The sequence below is a fragment of the Rhineura floridana genome, chromosome 8 (genome assembly GCF_030035675.1).
Source record: "Rhineura floridana isolate rRhiFlo1 chromosome 8, rRhiFlo1.hap2, whole genome shotgun sequence".
NCBI classification, from domain to species: Eukaryota; Metazoa; Chordata; class Lepidosauria; order Squamata; family Rhineuridae; genus Rhineura; species Rhineura floridana.
The window spans coordinates 125184128-125200814 of record NC_084487.1 but is presented as its reverse complement, the minus strand read 5'-3'; the positions used below and the strand labels follow the sequence as shown (position 1 = coordinate 125200814).

Genomic DNA, 16687 nt, shown 5'->3' with positions numbered 1-16687 from the left:
AGCCTCCGTGCAAGGTGGGAAGATAGATTGGAAAAGGTGATTTTCCATTGGTCAGTCCCAAAGCTGTGAGATATGTGAGCACGTGTAAGTGTAAAACCAAAAAAGGTTGGAGGACCCGAAAAGATTTGCAAAGCCATTGTGGAATAGAAAGTGCCATAGGTATGCTACAGGCGTTAATTCAAGATACATTCTATGGACTACCACCAGATTTTTCAGGCTAGCTAGTCGAAGCTATAAAATGTTCATATTATTCTACCTGAACAACCTTCCGAGTTATGGAAAAACTTGCAAGTCAGCTGCATTTATGGCCCCAGGCAGAATCCCCTGGCTCAATGCTTCCTTTAGCCTGAGAAGAAGTTAGTCTCTTTCTGTATTGCACTAGGATTCTACATCTGGTCTTGCCCAGAGCTATGACAGTTTAATGTTTTAATCATTTCCAAACATATTCAAGGCCTGCAGCTCAGAATCTACCATGGACAGGCTTCCTTGAGCATCAGACAAATACAGATTAAACTACATTTTCTGGAACTGTACTTTGGAAGAGGTCACCATCAGATATCCATAGCTTTATTTTTCTGAACACCCTTTTATTTCCACATATCATTTGCTTAAGGGCACGTGTGTTGAAGTTTAAGAGGAGAGTTACTAATAAGCCAGGGAGGGATTATTCTGATTTAACATATTTCCTCCACAAGGGAGCACACTGTTTGGAAAGCAAACTATATACAGTATTCACTTTATGGGAAAGATCTGTGAACAACAGTCCATGGGAGTACAAGATCTGGCTCATGGATTTCTTATGTAAACTTCATCCACTGTCTCCTACACCGAGTGGCCTTGAGATCAATAGAAGCAATGCTCTTGTTCCATTGACTGCATAGATTAAAGGCATAATCCAGCACAGGAATTATGCTGTCTGAGGGGCTTTAGGATTTGGTAGAGACCCCACTACATCAGTTGAATATCAGATATACTGCTGCCATAACACAGATGCTGGTGAAACACTTCACCAGTAGACGTTCCACCATCAAAGAAAGATACACCCGTGGAACAACTGAAACAGGGCTGAGATGTGAGTAACACCGGGGAAGAGCACCTTTATCCTATAGTCCTTCATCCCATGCCTATGTCTCCCATCAACAGCTCAACTTTACAGACGTGGCACAGGAAATGTCCTTTCCATTGTTTTCAATGAGAGAGGATTTTTTTTAAAAGTTGCCCCTGCACTGAAGACCACATTGCCACAAGACAGCATAGGATATGGCACCTAATCACAGCACATTGCCACCTGGCTGTAAATCTGTTTGCACTTACTTGGAAGTAATCTGCACTGAATTCAATGGGACTTACTTCTGAACAACTAGGATTGCATGGTAAACCAGTCAAGAGGGAACAGTGCCAGGTATTTTCAGTAGTGGCATCACATAAGTGATCTACCCTCCCTAAAAAGATCTGTCACACTTCATTCCTTTCTATTATCAAGGAGGCAAGTTTATTTAGAAAGGCTTTTCTGAACTGACTGAAATTTTCTTGTTAAATAGTGTTTTATCCAGCATTAATCATCCTCAGAGTCTCAGAGCAGATGCACTGAAATTAATGGACCTGGCAAACTTGAGTTTAATACTTTCAATGGGTCTATTTAGGCAGAATGTAGTTGGATATAATCCATACATTTTAAATGTTGGCGTTACTTTTTAAAGTGTTCTTGGAAAATAAAATACTGCTGTTCCAAGTTTTGGTATGGGTATGTGTTTTTTTCCTTTTAAAAAGTACAACCTGCTTTGAGCTTTCTTTTGGATTAAAGATGGACTAGACATATGACTGATAAAATAAATAAGAAATCAATCAGCATCAACTGTTGTTCTCCATGGAGGAGACTTTGTTAAATAGTATATGTAGACCAATGGTGCTAGCACTACCGTGAAAAGCAAACTCGGGAGTTTAAGTGCCTATCAGATTGGCACTGAGTGGTTTCTACACACATGGGGGACTTGAAGTTTTAAATGAAAATAAAAAGTAATATTAAACACACACACACACACAAACACACAAGAACCACCTGACAAGAACCTGTGAGTTTACAGAATTCTTATGGCCCTTGAGCCTATAAAGCAGAGGTGGCTAACTTTTTTTGGCCTTTTTTGGCATAGCCAACACCCACACACTCTTATGTGCACACATATCATGCATACAGCACCCAGACCAATAGACACAGGCTGACAGGCACTCGCTCAGCAGAGCAGAGAACAGACGAGCAAGCACACACGCTCAGGAGGCAGGTCACACAAAAACATAACGCACACAGTCACTCAACAGAGATGGCGGGGGGAGGGTTCATCGCAGCACTTGAGCTAAGAGGAAAGGTTCCTCTTCTCTTCCCTGCGATGGGAAGGCAATATGTCTCATTCTTCCTCCTCCTCTCATCACCAGGGCAGGCAAGAGAGAGAAAAAGAGCTAAAGAAACGAGAAGACAGGCAGCCTGCAGCTCACTTCAGAAATGAACCTCTACATGTTCAAAGAATACGTGGAAGGGGCCACATGTGCTAGTCCTGTCCCCAGCATCAACATCCCCACCACCTCCATCCCCAGACCTTCACAAGTTGGCGGAAAGTCTGAAGGGGGAACCTAAGACCCGACACACATTCAGTTGAACATACCAAAGTTCCCCTTTCAGACCTTCTCCTTTCTTCCACTCTCCTGAAGCATAGCTTTATAATGCTCAGGCTTGGGGCTCACAGCCCTCTATTGCTATACAGCAAGGGAAGGCCAAGGGAAGGCCTCTTTGGGTGCCCTTTATCCCTCCCTCACTCCCCCTTCCACCCTGAAAGGTCTGAATGGCACTATAAATGTCCTGCGCCAGGCTATGTGGAGCCCTGAAGAGGAGCATTCCTCTTACAGGATGTCGGTTCACTGCAATATTGTGTTGCTGGTTCTACCCATTCCCCAATGTGCAAAAACTGTACAACTCTTCCCATTTTCCAACTGTAACTTCTTCTGCAGGACCAAAGCCATAGAAAAATTCACGCATTGGAAGAAAAGCTGCCACTTCACACTCTTACCTCTAGAAATCACCTTGTTCTGTTAAGAGCGCATGTATTACGAGTTTCTACATTTACAGAGCTCTTTCCTTGTAGGCTTGTGAACCCTTGCAGGTGTGCCTGTGAATGGTGAAGGATGTTTTAGCTACACCCTCAGTGCACATAGGGCACTGGCTGGGCCTGTTGAGTTGTGCCACTACTCCGTGTGAACGAAGTGCATACCATGGGAACCTGCCCAACACTCTTCCACAGCTGCCCACAACAAGGTTCAATATGGTTCTGATGGAGAAGCTCATCTGCCCATGATGAGTTCAAAACCTATGGGGAAGAACCAGCCCCATAGGTCCCTGGAACAGAATTTGAAGAGCACTGCTTTGCCTGGGCTTTCCCAACAGCTGTGACACTCCAACACTTTTAAAGGAAGAGTTATTTTCTTCTTTAAGAGTTGCATTCTCAGACAATGCCAGAGCTATACATGCAGAATTAAGGTGTAAAGTGTTGGGATGGCCGATCATACGACTTCAGACTGGGCCTTTTGGAATGTTCTCCTTGTTGCTATGCTAGTTTCCTACTTGTGGAGGTTTAAAAAAAATGCAGACAGGCATTAATAATGGGATTTCCCTGCTGATCCAGTCAGCCAGTACCTTCATGTGCAGATTCAGACAGTAACTTTAATTTAGAAAAGTGTTTGCATTCTTGCAGCGGAGAAAGACAAAGCTACAAATCAATAAATTCCTTACCTTGATGAGTTCTTTAAATTTGGCATCCTCCTTTGAGTTGGGATCTATCATGGTGCGTTCTTCATTCTCCTCTGCCAGTTTAGAAGACAAACCTTTACTTAGAGCCATCAGGACACACACAAATACATCGCCTTGGATAATGTTTTTCAAGAATCAGATGCAGTCTGATTCATAAGTGGCAAAACCCAGTCATAGTACAAAGTTAGAAACAACATCCAGTTATCACAAGGAATGGGGCGTATCTAAGGATGAAGTGCTAGTTTCCTCAAAGTAAGACCAGCCACACCCCTTTGTGAAAGGGCCTTTCAGTCACACAGCATTCAACATCAAGCTGTACAAATATGACATGGCCCTTCTAGTTCTCAAAGCATGCTTCTCCAGAGCACTGCATGGGGCGATCAGTTCGTTTTTTCATCATCCAGCCAGATGGCTTTCACTTATTCTTTTGAGAAGATGGCAGAGAGTGAGAATTGCCACTCTGCTCCAAGTCATAGCAGATTTCCCACCCCCACCCCCCAAAAAGCCTAGTTTACCCCTCAGAGAGCTACAATTCCCAGCACTCTTGACAAACTACAGTTCCCTGGATTCTTTGGGGAAGTGTGAAAGTGCTTTGAACGTGCTTTACAGGTATGGTGTGTACACAGTCCTACAATAAACCTATAAAGCATTCTTAATTTCCTTTATTTGGTTGCCCACGTAACAGTCTTGTGGAGTAGTTTATCAAGGTTCCTTGTTCCTCATTTTTGAAAAGCAGAACTGGGGAAGAGTCACAGCTTAGTGGCAGAGCATCTCCAGGGAGGGCTGGGATAGACTCCCTTGCCTGAAACCCTGGAGGATTGCTGCCAGTCGCTGGAGTGACAACACTGAGCCGGATAACCGAGGGAGAGGGTACCCTGCAGGGCTGCCGAAAGCTGCTTTCTCTCAGCACAGCCCTGCAACCTGCAATACAGCTGTAACACCAAACTATGCAGTATGTATGTATTTAGTTAGTTAGTTAGTTAGTTAGTTAGTTATCTATCTATGGCAAGTATTTAATTTATATACTGCTTCTCATTACAGTAATACCAAGTTGATGTTCAATAAAACAGTTCAATCCACCATACCACAATTAAAGTAACCAGGGATTGTTCAACTGGGCCAGGGAAAGCTTAAGTAAATACAGTTGTTGTATATACTACTATCTTAGCCCATCTTTTAAAAATGGGGATAAAAACCATGCAGGTTGTTATGCTCTTTTGGGTTCAGCCCAAGCTGCAACAGGGGCCCAGCAACACTGGACAACACTGCAGGGTTGTTGTAAGCCACTCAGCGCCTGACCTGCAGTATTCAGTGTGCAGCGTGCACTGCAGGGCTGTCATAACTCACTCGCTTTCAGCCACAGCCCTTTCCAACCTGTAATATGGGGAAGGTGAATTTTGCATCAGCAGAGATTTTTTTAAAAAAATGCTTCACACTAAATAACAACTGGGGGATGCAAAGAGAAGCATTGCTGTTAAGTTTTTGGGTGTTTTGGGAAGGGTGGGATGTTGGGAAGGCAAGTGATTCAACAAATGGCCTGTGAGAAAAGGTAAAACAGCCCCTCCCCACTGCTCTGATCACAGCTGCTTTCACACATGGGGCTAAAAGCGCTAGTTTAACGGATTAAAAAGGTAGCGCTGCGTTCCAGATTTCAAAAATCCCTTTCACACTGCAGTACCGATTTAGCGGCATTTCACGCAATGGCCTTTCACACAGCACTCACACCTACCGCAGCCGTTAGAAGACTGCTTCTTTTCCCGCCTTTTCTATTCAAAAGCTCTGCTTGTTCCTTCTGCGTGGGGGTGTTGAAAGAGGCGCGATCGCGATCAGTTGAGAGGCGCGGCAGTGCAGCAGCAGAGGCGGTGGTAAAGGCAGGAATGCACTGCATGCTGGGATGGCTGTTTGTAAGGGCGGGAACACATTGCAGGCTGGGATGCCTGTGACGTGAGCAGCGGCAGCTAGCGCAAAACTCCCGCGATCTTCTGTGTCCCCGGCCTTGCTATCGGAATTTTTCAGGTATCATATATTGCAGAATTTAGCGCTAAACTTCCACTACATTCCACCAGAATTCCGGAGCTACCCGTTATGTTGTGTGAAAGCTCAAATTTTATGCGCAATTGAACAGGAAATAAATCGTCAGAATAACGGAATAAAGTGCAGTGTGAAAGCACCCCACGTTTGCTTGCTGCTCCAAGATAGGGCACCAAGGGCAACTGAGAAGCTGCACACTCCTTGCCTCCCAGGCAAGAAAGAGGCCAACCTGGCCTCATCTATCAGCCAGCAAAGTTGCTGCTGCTGGAATACTTGCTTTTCTCTCCCTACCTCATACCATGTCTATGTATTTGCAATTGGACAGTTGCTGGTTAAATTCAACTCAGGAATTAAATGCGGTCAACTTGTAATAAATAATAACTTGTAGCACAGAAAAGCTCTATGCTCTCTATAACATCCTTGCTTTCACTGGCACTTCTTCATATGGATTATGTCAAGTTTAATCCCTCTGTTCTCCCCTCACAGTAAGAGAAATTCTTTTGTTTAAATCTGCTAATCCAATAACAGTATTCATACTGTACCTAGCAAAGTATCTTCCGGATGCAGATCAGTGGTAGCAGGGGACATTGGTGCATTGATAGCATTTTTACCCTCTTCTTGCAGGTCAGTCACTGAAAAAAAGAGATATCCAACAGTTTGGTAAATACACAGTTTGTCAAATTGCTCCATTTTTATTTAAAGCTGAGCCAAACATTTTCTGGGTTCATTTTTGGATGTGAGTGTAATGATTTAATGACCCATACACACACATTTTTTTGGTAGCTGTTTACAGCCATCCTAATCCCCAGCTGCTCTTTTAAGAATATTCCTCCCTTTGCTTCATTCCTCTTCATGTGATCTTAAACAATCAGGTGTCATACTGGAATGATGATGTCACAACACAAAGTATTCAATCACCACCACTGACAAATGAAGCTCATTTTGAATGACAGCTAAGGTGATGGGTAGTCTTAATCTATCAGGACTCACAAACAATTTTTGCATCTCTTTTGCAACAATCCCTGAAACGTAGGACTCAGCCCTACTCTTAGTTGCAGGAATTCAGGAGAAAATACCTGATAGTGGTTTTTAGGGAAAATGGGCCTCTCATGAAGTGTGAAATGTGCTATTTAATATCTCTTTAATAAAGGCCAAGTTGTCACAGTCTAAGACTGAAAATAGGACAGGAAAGCCACAACATGATGACATCATGACAAAGGATTCTGTAGCTACTTATTACCAGGCTGGGGGCTTACAGTAGGTTGACATTTTTAGGGACATCTCTGTGTCATCACATCTAGCTTTGCAAATGCCAATTAAAACATACAAGAAAGTGTATGGTACTGTTTGCCACAGAACTTACACCACAACATGCATGGAGCTGTGGGGGGTTACTCATTTAAAAGTGCCCCGTGCCACAAATTACTCTGTAAGTAGAAACTAAGCATCACAAGATCACTGCCTTCTCCCTGGCAAATATGCTTTCCACACATGGTGAATTTCAGCATGGCAGGACCTTCAAACAAGTAATTATTCCCTCATGTGCATTCTGAATCAATACAGTGGCAGAGGACTGTATCATGTGCTCGCTTGAAAGTCTGAAGAACCTTTTAAAAGGAAACATTTAGCAGGAGTGTAGTATGAGAGTGACACTGGAAACTCAACTCCACTTTTCATAATAATATAATAATGGACTGCAATCAAGACAATCCCGACTTATGGCAACCCTACGAATAGGGTTTTCATGGTAAGCGGTATTCAGAGGTGGTTTACCACTGCCTTCCTCTGAGGCTGAGAGGCAGTGACTGGCCCAAGGTCACCCAGTGAGCTTCATGGCTGTGTGGGGATTCAAACCCTGCTCTCCCAGGCCATAGTCCAACACTCTAACCACTACACCACACTGGCTCTCACTTTCCATAATAGAAGGTGCTTAAACATCTATAAACGTTCTTAGCCTTCAAGTAAAGGCAAGTGAAGGCAAAAGCCTTCTAGGATTTCTGCTTCACACCAAAGGTGTTATTTGTTGCCCTAATTAGCATAAGCTGAAGAATGAAATTTAAATGGGGAAAAGAGGTTTGGTTTTGTCTTTTCGTTGGACCATATAACGAGGCACATAGGTATGGATGAGTTCTGCAAACATCCACTTAGCTATAAACTTTCTCTCTCATACACTGGACACTGGAGGGTGTGTGTGACCAAACACGTCATCTTTACTTTGGCTTTACTTTACTTTGGATAAGCTGAAAGTACAGAACATCTCCAACAATAACTGAACACCTCCATTTGCCCACATGCTGAATGGATGAGAATTCTAATTCTTAAAACAGACAAACAACGTTTGTGCTGGTTGCCAAGACAAAGTCCCTAAGGGACGAGTGTACAATGATTTAACAGCAGGTTTCCTCATGACTATACTAAAACATGAGCTTGTTCCAAATTATGGCAGGATATGAAGCATATCTGGATTCCTCAAGAATGAGGTATACACCACATAGCCCATACTGCACTTTGCCTGGCCCTTTTAAATCCACTGGGCCTCAAAATGGCTTGCCAGATGAATTGGGGGTCCTGACTAAAATGAAGCTGCTTGTTTCTACAACACAGTTTTGCTAAAGCAGCGGAAGCAGAGCTGCCAACTAACTCTTATTTTATGGGACTCATCAGTAAAATTGCATCCTGGCATGTAACCAGCAAAAGTCTGTAAACTTCAGAGATGCCCTCCAAAATATAATTCCCTATTGATCCCACTCTGTTTTCCTGGTCAGTAGGCAACCCTAATTTTAACACTAAGCTGTAGTTCCCTCAAGTATCTTGCACTAAACAAAATCTCTAGAAACAGAGGTAATTACCTCAAGCCCCAAAACTGAGGGAGGAAATACATGGAAAATGTTATGTTTATAAGCTAAGACCAGTGAACAATCTCAAATTGGAGCTTACCAACTTTTTAACCAATCCCTGATCCTGTGCCTTGTTCTGCTAACATTAGAAGGCTAGGATGCTTACCTTCATGTCATGAAAAACTTTACGTGCTGAATTTTGCAGATTAAACTAATGTCAGAGGCATAGGAGCAGGATTTCACTACTCAGCTGGCAATCCTAGGCATATGCTGTTATTATGAGTGCTGCAACCATGATAGTCGGTGACTATGCGTGCTTAGTATTTATTTGAGCTTAGTTATGTGCCTAATACCACCGTCTGTGGCTTCTCTTTACTCTCCTTGAATCACATACAACTCTAGTTAATAACCTACAGTGTACCAACAACAAAGGGTATGGATGGAGAATGACGCCAACTCGAACATCACTACAACACTACAAAGCGTACCCTTGGGCTAATATTGCAATGCATTTTGATACAACCATTTCCTCAGACATCTCAGGCAGCAAGTTCAGTTTTAGAGGTTAAAACAAGTGATCTCAATTTATCTTTCCCTCCCACTCCGTCCTCATTATTTGCAATATCTAAAACAGATAAAGGTTCCACATTTCCTAAACACCACCCCATGTGCTCAGAAGCTGACAGAGGAACTAAAACGTAAAACTAAAAATAAATCATGCACAATCATAGTTCCCATGCTGCCATTCAACAAGGGGGGAAAGGGGTGCGTGCGTGTGTGTGAGAGAGCGAGAGAGAGACAGAGAGAGAGAATGAGTGAGAGAGAGAGAGCGCATATGCCTGGCCTTTTGTTTTTCAAAAAAAACCACTTGCCAAGATCACTGAGTTCTATTTCTAAACTAAACATCAAGTTGACAAGGAGAGCACCAAATGTCCCAATAAAGCAGACTCTAAAACCTTGCCACGTTGCCTCCTGATCTGAGACAGAAAACTGAAGCTCACAGCCCGGAGAGTTATTTTTTCCCTATGCAGGTGGTTCTAAAAGAGAGGGGTGGGGGGAGACAGGCTTTCACACTGAAGAACATTTCCTACCTCCTGTTTTCTTGCGTTTTTTACAGAGCAGGCCTGCCATTCCAGCCCCTTGGAATGTAAGGCAGCCTGTTGTGTATTGCTGCAGACCAGCCTTGGCTGTCCCAAATATTAAAAAAGAAGAGAGGCAGATGGGCAGGAACTGACCTGCAAGCTTGGGTTAATTTGGTCACAGTGACATGGGAGGAGATGGTAGGACAGCAACAGTTATGAGGGGTGGAAAGAGGAGGGTGGAACAGAAGCTCGCGGCATGGCAGCGTGAAACTCAAGCAGAATGGCTTTTGCCACCAAAGCCAAATACTTTTTCGCTCGCTCCAAGCCTGAATGGAGCCATTCTCTTGCTGACAGTTTGTGGGGCCTGTCAGACATCACAGTTACCCTGATGCTGGTAAAATGCTCATTATTGTGACAGGAGAAGAGGCTGGCTCTGAATGTTACAAACCTCTGGAGTGCAAGAGCATCTCTGCAATTGCCCACACCCTGCACCTCACCCTAGTAGAATTTGTGTATGTGGAGGCCACCCAGGGTTAAGAACTGAGCACAGGTTTTGCCCTTACTATAACACTATCCCCTACCCAGCCAGCCAACCCCCCCCCAAGAAGAGCCCTTTATTTCCCGCCCACAATAGTGAATGGCAACCATTTCCAAAAGGAAAAATGAAAAGAGGTGCACTCGAGGTCATCAGCCTACCCACTGTCACAGGTCACCCCAGTGTGACAAGGACGTTTAGCTCCTTCCCAACCAAGTTCAAGTTTACAGCTCACTTACTGTTGCCATATAACTTTGTGAGAGCCCTTAAGAATCCAGGCAGCTCCTATCTGCTGGTTATAACCTATAAAGCTCTATACGACTTAGGTCCAGGCTATTTGTCAGACCGTATCTCCCTATATGAACCTGCCCGGACCCTGAGATCTTCAGGAGAGACCCATCTCGTAGTCCCAACACCTTCACAAGTGCGACTGGTGGGGACACGAGACAGAGCCTTTTCGGTGGCTGCCCCTAGGCTCTGGAACTCCCTCCCTAGGGAGGCAAGAATGGCCTCCTCTGTGCAGTCCTTCCGCCGACAGCTAAATACTTTTTTCTTCCGGCAGGCTTTTGGAACTGAAGGCTTTAAGGGTAGTGACTGAAGAGGGTGCTGTATGTTATTGTTTTACTTGTATGCTCTTAAACTGGGTTGCAGTATTTTAAGTGTATGGCTAATTGGTTTTAACATCTTAATAGTTTAATTCTATTTTAATGCTGATTTTTATATGTTTATATGTTTTATATGTTTATATGTTCTTAATGATATGTACTTACTTTTATCTGGAAGCCACCTTGAGTTCCAGTTTGGAAAAAGGGTGGGGTATAATAATAATAATAATAATATCTAAGTTTTTGTTTTATTTATGAAGAATATTTTTAGCCCACTTTTCTTCTTGCTCACGGTGGTACATGTTCATGACCATACAGCCATTCTCAAGTTGCTCACATCTACTCATCATGTGAATAGTCCAAGGACAGCCAAAATGGTGATCACCAGAGGATGCTAGAGTGTACCTCCCATCAGCCCCAGCCAGCATGGCCATAGGTCAGAGCTGATGGAAGTGAGAGTCCAGCATCTGGAGGGCACCATGTTGGCTAACCCAGGAATTCTCTCTTGAAGCTATGTTTTAAATTGTTTTAAGATTGTATGCCACCCTGAAAATAGTTATATTGAAGAGCAGGATATAAAATCAGTAAAATGAATAAATAATAAAATTATTTGTCACCACTACCTCACCATGCTCCAGTAACATATAAATAGGAATGACAGCCTTGCAGCAAATTTTATAGTTCCTTCATCTCCATGTTAATAGAACAGAATAATAAAAATCCACAGGGAAAGTTACTGTACATAGGAACTAGCCCTCTAATACGATGGGTTAGTATGGAGGTAAGTGAAGATTAACAATGCACTTCTAACTAATTATAAAGAAGGTTACATGATACAAAATTCTCTTAGGCAAAAATTGCAATTTCCTTTTTGCAGCCAACTTACACCCTTTAAGTTTGAAGCCAATGGCACCTTGAGGTTTACTGCAGCTGCTTTCTAAATCCTAACAAACGACTTTCTCCTTAATGGTAACCAGTAGTCTGAGTACTCAAAAAGAAGCTCGATGATAACTGCTATTTAATTTTAGCTGCAGTTATTTCTGATCCACGGTCTGAACCTCACAGTATTGGAAAACAGCAGCTGTCATGATGATGTTGAATAGAACAGCTAATTATGGGACACAGAGTACAGCGTCTTCCCCCTAAATCGAGCCATGATGGTGTGTACTGACCTACACAGCACAGATCTCCGTTTCACAGCCAATTAGACTGCTGTTTGCAAACAGCCTGATTTTGAAAAGGGCAGATAAGCTAGCTGTGGCTAAAGCCAGTATTCAATTTCCTGGCCATGTCAAAGACACTCAATAACACAGCCTTGCAAATAGGTCCATCAAATTAACTAGCCCACAGTTGTTTTCTCTTCTAGCCTGCCTGCCTGCCTACCAACATGTCATTTGTGGCAATTAGATTATGTGAGAGAAAGCAAGAACCAGTTCTCTTCCAGTTTTCAAAAGCTTCCCAGCCTGGTCATCTGGAGATTTTTACTCATCACAAGTAACCAGATGAGTGGCAATTTACCAGCTAGCAATAAAGCTGATTCACTGGCTAGTCTTTGTCTCAATTTTCTTCATTTATAAGATGCAAACAGTCATCTATCCTGGAGAGACAAAAATTGGCATTTGGGTACATGTGATTTCTGCACTTTTTTGTACCTTTCTGGATTTCACTGCATAGCTAATGACAGGCCATTGCTTTCAAAGTGCTTTGAGATCTCTGAGTGAATGGAATGGACAACTACAACCAGGGTAGCCAAGATTTGTTGCAGAACTAAAATCCCCATCATCCCTGACCGCTGGCCATACTGACTGGGACTGATGGCAACTGGAGTCCAACAACAGCTGAATAGTCCAACAGTAACCACATCGGCTACCCCTGAGTTAAAAGCCCCCACCCCTCCTCAAATACCTCCTTCCCCATGAGGTGTTCAGCATTACCATCATAATCCCTTTCCATCATCTGCAACAAAACCTAAGTCAGTATACCTGCACTTACTCTTATTCATCCCTTTTCTTTTCCCTTTGCCTTGCCCTCTGGCAAAGCTGTCCAGATTGTAAGCTCCTCAGGATGAAGTCCTATCTTTTTGTGTGTCCCTCTATGTCACAGACTATGATAAATGGTAAGTACTCATCATACTTGTTCAGACATGTAAACCCATCAGTTCATGACTGAAGCATGAAGAGCTGAATTCCATCTGTGAATAAGCCATCACAGATCAAAATTCCAAAGTGCTTATATCAGTTTGCTCATTTTTATTTCCCTATTAAGCAATGAAACACAGGAGAGGACTGTTAAAGAGCCTCTTCCATTACCACCATCCCATCCAAAGCACAATCAACCTGATTTTATCAGATTAACTCTGTAGTTTGAATGTACTAAGCATCCTCAGCTCTCAACTAGCTAGGACTAGGATAGGATCAGTGCTCTTTAAGCATCGTAGCTGGTGGCTCCTACAAACAAAATCGAGCCCACAAGTTCAGCAACAACAGCCTACCTAGAATCAACCAGCAAGTCAACAGTGGGAAGGTAACTAAAAAGAGTTCCCATTCAACCTGGATAATCCCAGTGGTTCCAAGAAAAAATCTTTGACTCTTTGTGACACAAAGGGACACATACATACATTATAACTATTTAAGTCTTTCCAAACCAAAGAGACAAGAAATAAATCATTGCAAGACCACATAACTCACTGCTAAAAAGATGGTAACTCCAAGGACAGAGAGTAAGTTCAAACCAGTTTCCACCACTGCTTGGGTTTGCAAGAGTACAACAACAATGTAGTACTTGAAAGATCTAATGTTGGGTATTTCTTAAGAATTCCAAGAACATACGCAGTTTGGGGAACACAAATGACTCTGCAGGAAGGCTAGGCAGAAGATTATAAAATACTAAGAAACCACACATACTCCACCCTCCTCCTGTTTATGTGCACTTTTCCTAGCAAGCTGCCCAAGGCAGTGTACCAACCACACAGCTAGGCCTGGCAAGCTAGTAAATAATGGACTGCTTTGCACATAATGCTAAGCCATAGCTTGTTTAGCCAAAGTAATTTGTTTGAAAGTCTGAATCCATCCTAACGAGACTAATCACATAAAACAAACCACAATGTGAAGCCATATTTTGTTGTTGGTTTATAAACTACAGCTTGTTTTATGATGGTTTGGCATTATGTCCAAATCCAACAGACTTGCTTAACTATGGCTTGACCACCCCAATCCGGATGCACATCAAGCAACAGACACACAAGGTAAGAGCAGCTATTAAATAAACTATGGCTTGTTTTTCCTCTGTGAGACAACTGGTGGTTTATGGAACTAATCATTGTCAAAACACCCCCATGGCTTAGTGTTATGTACAAACACAGCCAACGTTAACTGGCTAGCCTGTTTATTTACTACTTGTACTGTCAAGCAGGACTCCAAGGTGAGCAGGCTCCACTGTATAGAGTGGCTTACTTTTTTCCTCACTACATCAGAGTACAATGTATTAGCATGGGGCAGATTTATAAGGCCCTGAAAATGGAAATGGACTGCCTTCAAGTCAATTTCCGACGTATGCCCACCCTATGAATAGGGTGGTAAGTGGTATTCAGAGGGGGTTTACCATTGCCTTCCTCTGAGGCTGAGAGGCAGTGACTGGCCCAAGGTCACCCAGTGAGCTTCAGGGCTGCGTGGGGATTCGAACCCTGGTCTCCCAGGTCGTAGTCCAACACTTTAACCACTATACCACACTGGCTCTGTATAAGGCTCTGAGGCACTGTGAAATATTTGACCTTTTTCAAAATCATTTAACAATATTTGATTGATACTGGATAGTTTATTTGTTTCTATCTGACAAAAAATCAGCTAAGAACAGACCTAAACAAGATGGCTAGCTCCAGAGGGCAGTAAGGGCAGGCATCTAAGGGCCCCCACAGATGTGTAAAGAACCCCACTGTCCTTTCTCACTTTGTATGGGTCCACCAGGGGACTACATGGATTTATTATTACACACACACACACACACACACACACACACATATATACATATACATATATATATATATATATATATATACACACCTCCAAGAAGCTCAAGGTGGCATATATGGTTCTTCTCCCTCTCCATTTTATCCTGACAAGAACCTTGTGAGGTAGATTAGGCTGAGAGACTTTACCTGTGGGCCTACAAAACCTTGCAGGTAACACAGCTTGACAAAACAAGGGATCCACAGCTACCACTGAAAGAAGCAATCTAGCATCTTCACCTCTTTTGGAACCAAGGCCATGGTGTGTCACCTTCACTCTCCGAGTTTCCTTACTTCCATCCCGATTCATTGGCTGCTACTTGGAGCGGGAGGGAACCTCAAGAGTATGCAGTGATTTCATGTCATACATTTTGTTGTACTGTGCGAACAGGAGGAAGAGAGGCTGCTTTGGGGGATAGCCGCTTGTGTCCAAGACCACTGCATTCCCCCTGGAGCCCCAGCCATGCTGGCTGGGCTGATGGGAGTTGCAGTTCAAAACATCTGGAGGGCACCAGGTTGGCAAAAGCTGTCCTAGAGGTTTGGCGGGCACCAATGTTTTCTTTTTCTAGGTGCCACGCAAAGATCTGCCTTTTTCTGCATGTGAGTAACTGGCCTGTGAAGTAAAAAGAACAAAACTGCCAGATTGCTGACATTCTATTTAATTTGATGAAATGGTATTGTGCTTCAATGTTCCTTGATTGTTTTTATGTTGTAACCCACCCTGATGTCCTATGACAACGGATAGAAGTATTAAAACTAAATAAGCAGTTGTGCTCTCAGTTTCACATGGAATGCAGTCAAATTGGTTATCAGCCATGGTTGCAAGGATTTTTTAAAATATTGTTCATCTACATATTAATTAAATCCTTTTTACTTAATCAGTAAAAATTCCATAAATGTGTATACCCAAAACCTATATAAAATACCTTTGGGAAATATTATTATTATTAGTAATTATTTTGATCATATTGCTGTTTAACATGCATACATGATGGCTTACAAAAAAGTTTTAACAACGCAGATTAATTACAATTATATCCCACCATTCCTCCAAGGAGCTTAGAGTGATGTATGGTTCTCTCCCTCACTCCTTTTTTCCTCACAATAACCTTGTGAAGTAGGTTAGGGTGAGTAAGTATGACTGGCCCATGGCCACCCAGTGAGTTTAATGGCTGAGCAGAAACTTGAACCTGGGTCTCCCTATTCCTAGGCTAGCAACCTAACCATAAGCTACTGATGACAGCCATGTAAAATAACTCACAACCTACCAATTTTCTGTTTAAAAAATACTGATCAACCCTGGATGGAACCTGGAGTAGAAAAAGGCACAATGTTGGCAGATCCCTGGTAGGACCTAGAGAAATCCCACAAGTCAGGGGTGCAGCCAGGATGGAATCTGGGACAGAGTAGGGGACAGGTGACCTGAAGGCTTACAGGGAAAACCTGGGGGGTCATGGGCAGAATCTGGAGATTCTTGGCCTTCAGACCCTAACGCTAGTAATCTGACAAAACACAATTACAGATAAGACCAATAAAAGACCAGTAAAATACAGGCTAGCCTAGTTAGCAACCTCAGTTAATTTCAACACTCTCTTTTCTCAAGATCCCAAAATCTCTGGATGGCATTACTAGAGTTTATGTAGCAAATAAGTCTCAGTGAACCTCGGATAATACAAGAGCTGTACAATTTTCTTTGACAGTTCTGGAGATCCCCCCCCTTTTCTTTCTTATACTTCCAAGGTTCATTTCTTGGCAGGAATGTTTTCAATTGCATTATCACTGCAGAACAGTGTTCTCC

At 42.8% G+C, this 16687-nt stretch overlaps 1 protein-coding gene across 4 annotated transcripts in view; it reads right to left on the bottom strand.

Moving 5' to 3' along the window:
• Positions 1-16687, bottom strand: part of PARVB (parvin beta) — a 60849-nt gene that overhangs the window by 32959 nt on the left and 11203 nt on the right. The window contains exons 1-3 of one of the 4 annotated variants that reach the window (XM_061582366.1): positions 13574-13665; positions 6370-6459; positions 3779-3849 (exon numbers count right to left, since the gene is read on the bottom strand). In XM_061582366.1, the coding sequence (XP_061438350.1) occupies positions 3779-3849; positions 6370-6459; position 13574 (162 nt within the window). In that variant the 5' untranslated portion in view covers positions 13575-13665. Of the gene's footprint in view, positions 1-3778; positions 3850-6369; positions 6460-9755; positions 9882-11772; positions 11861-13573; positions 13666-16687 lie in introns of those variants that run through there. The other 3 variants (XM_061582368.1, XM_061582365.1, XM_061582364.1) reach the window with 3 other exon arrangements.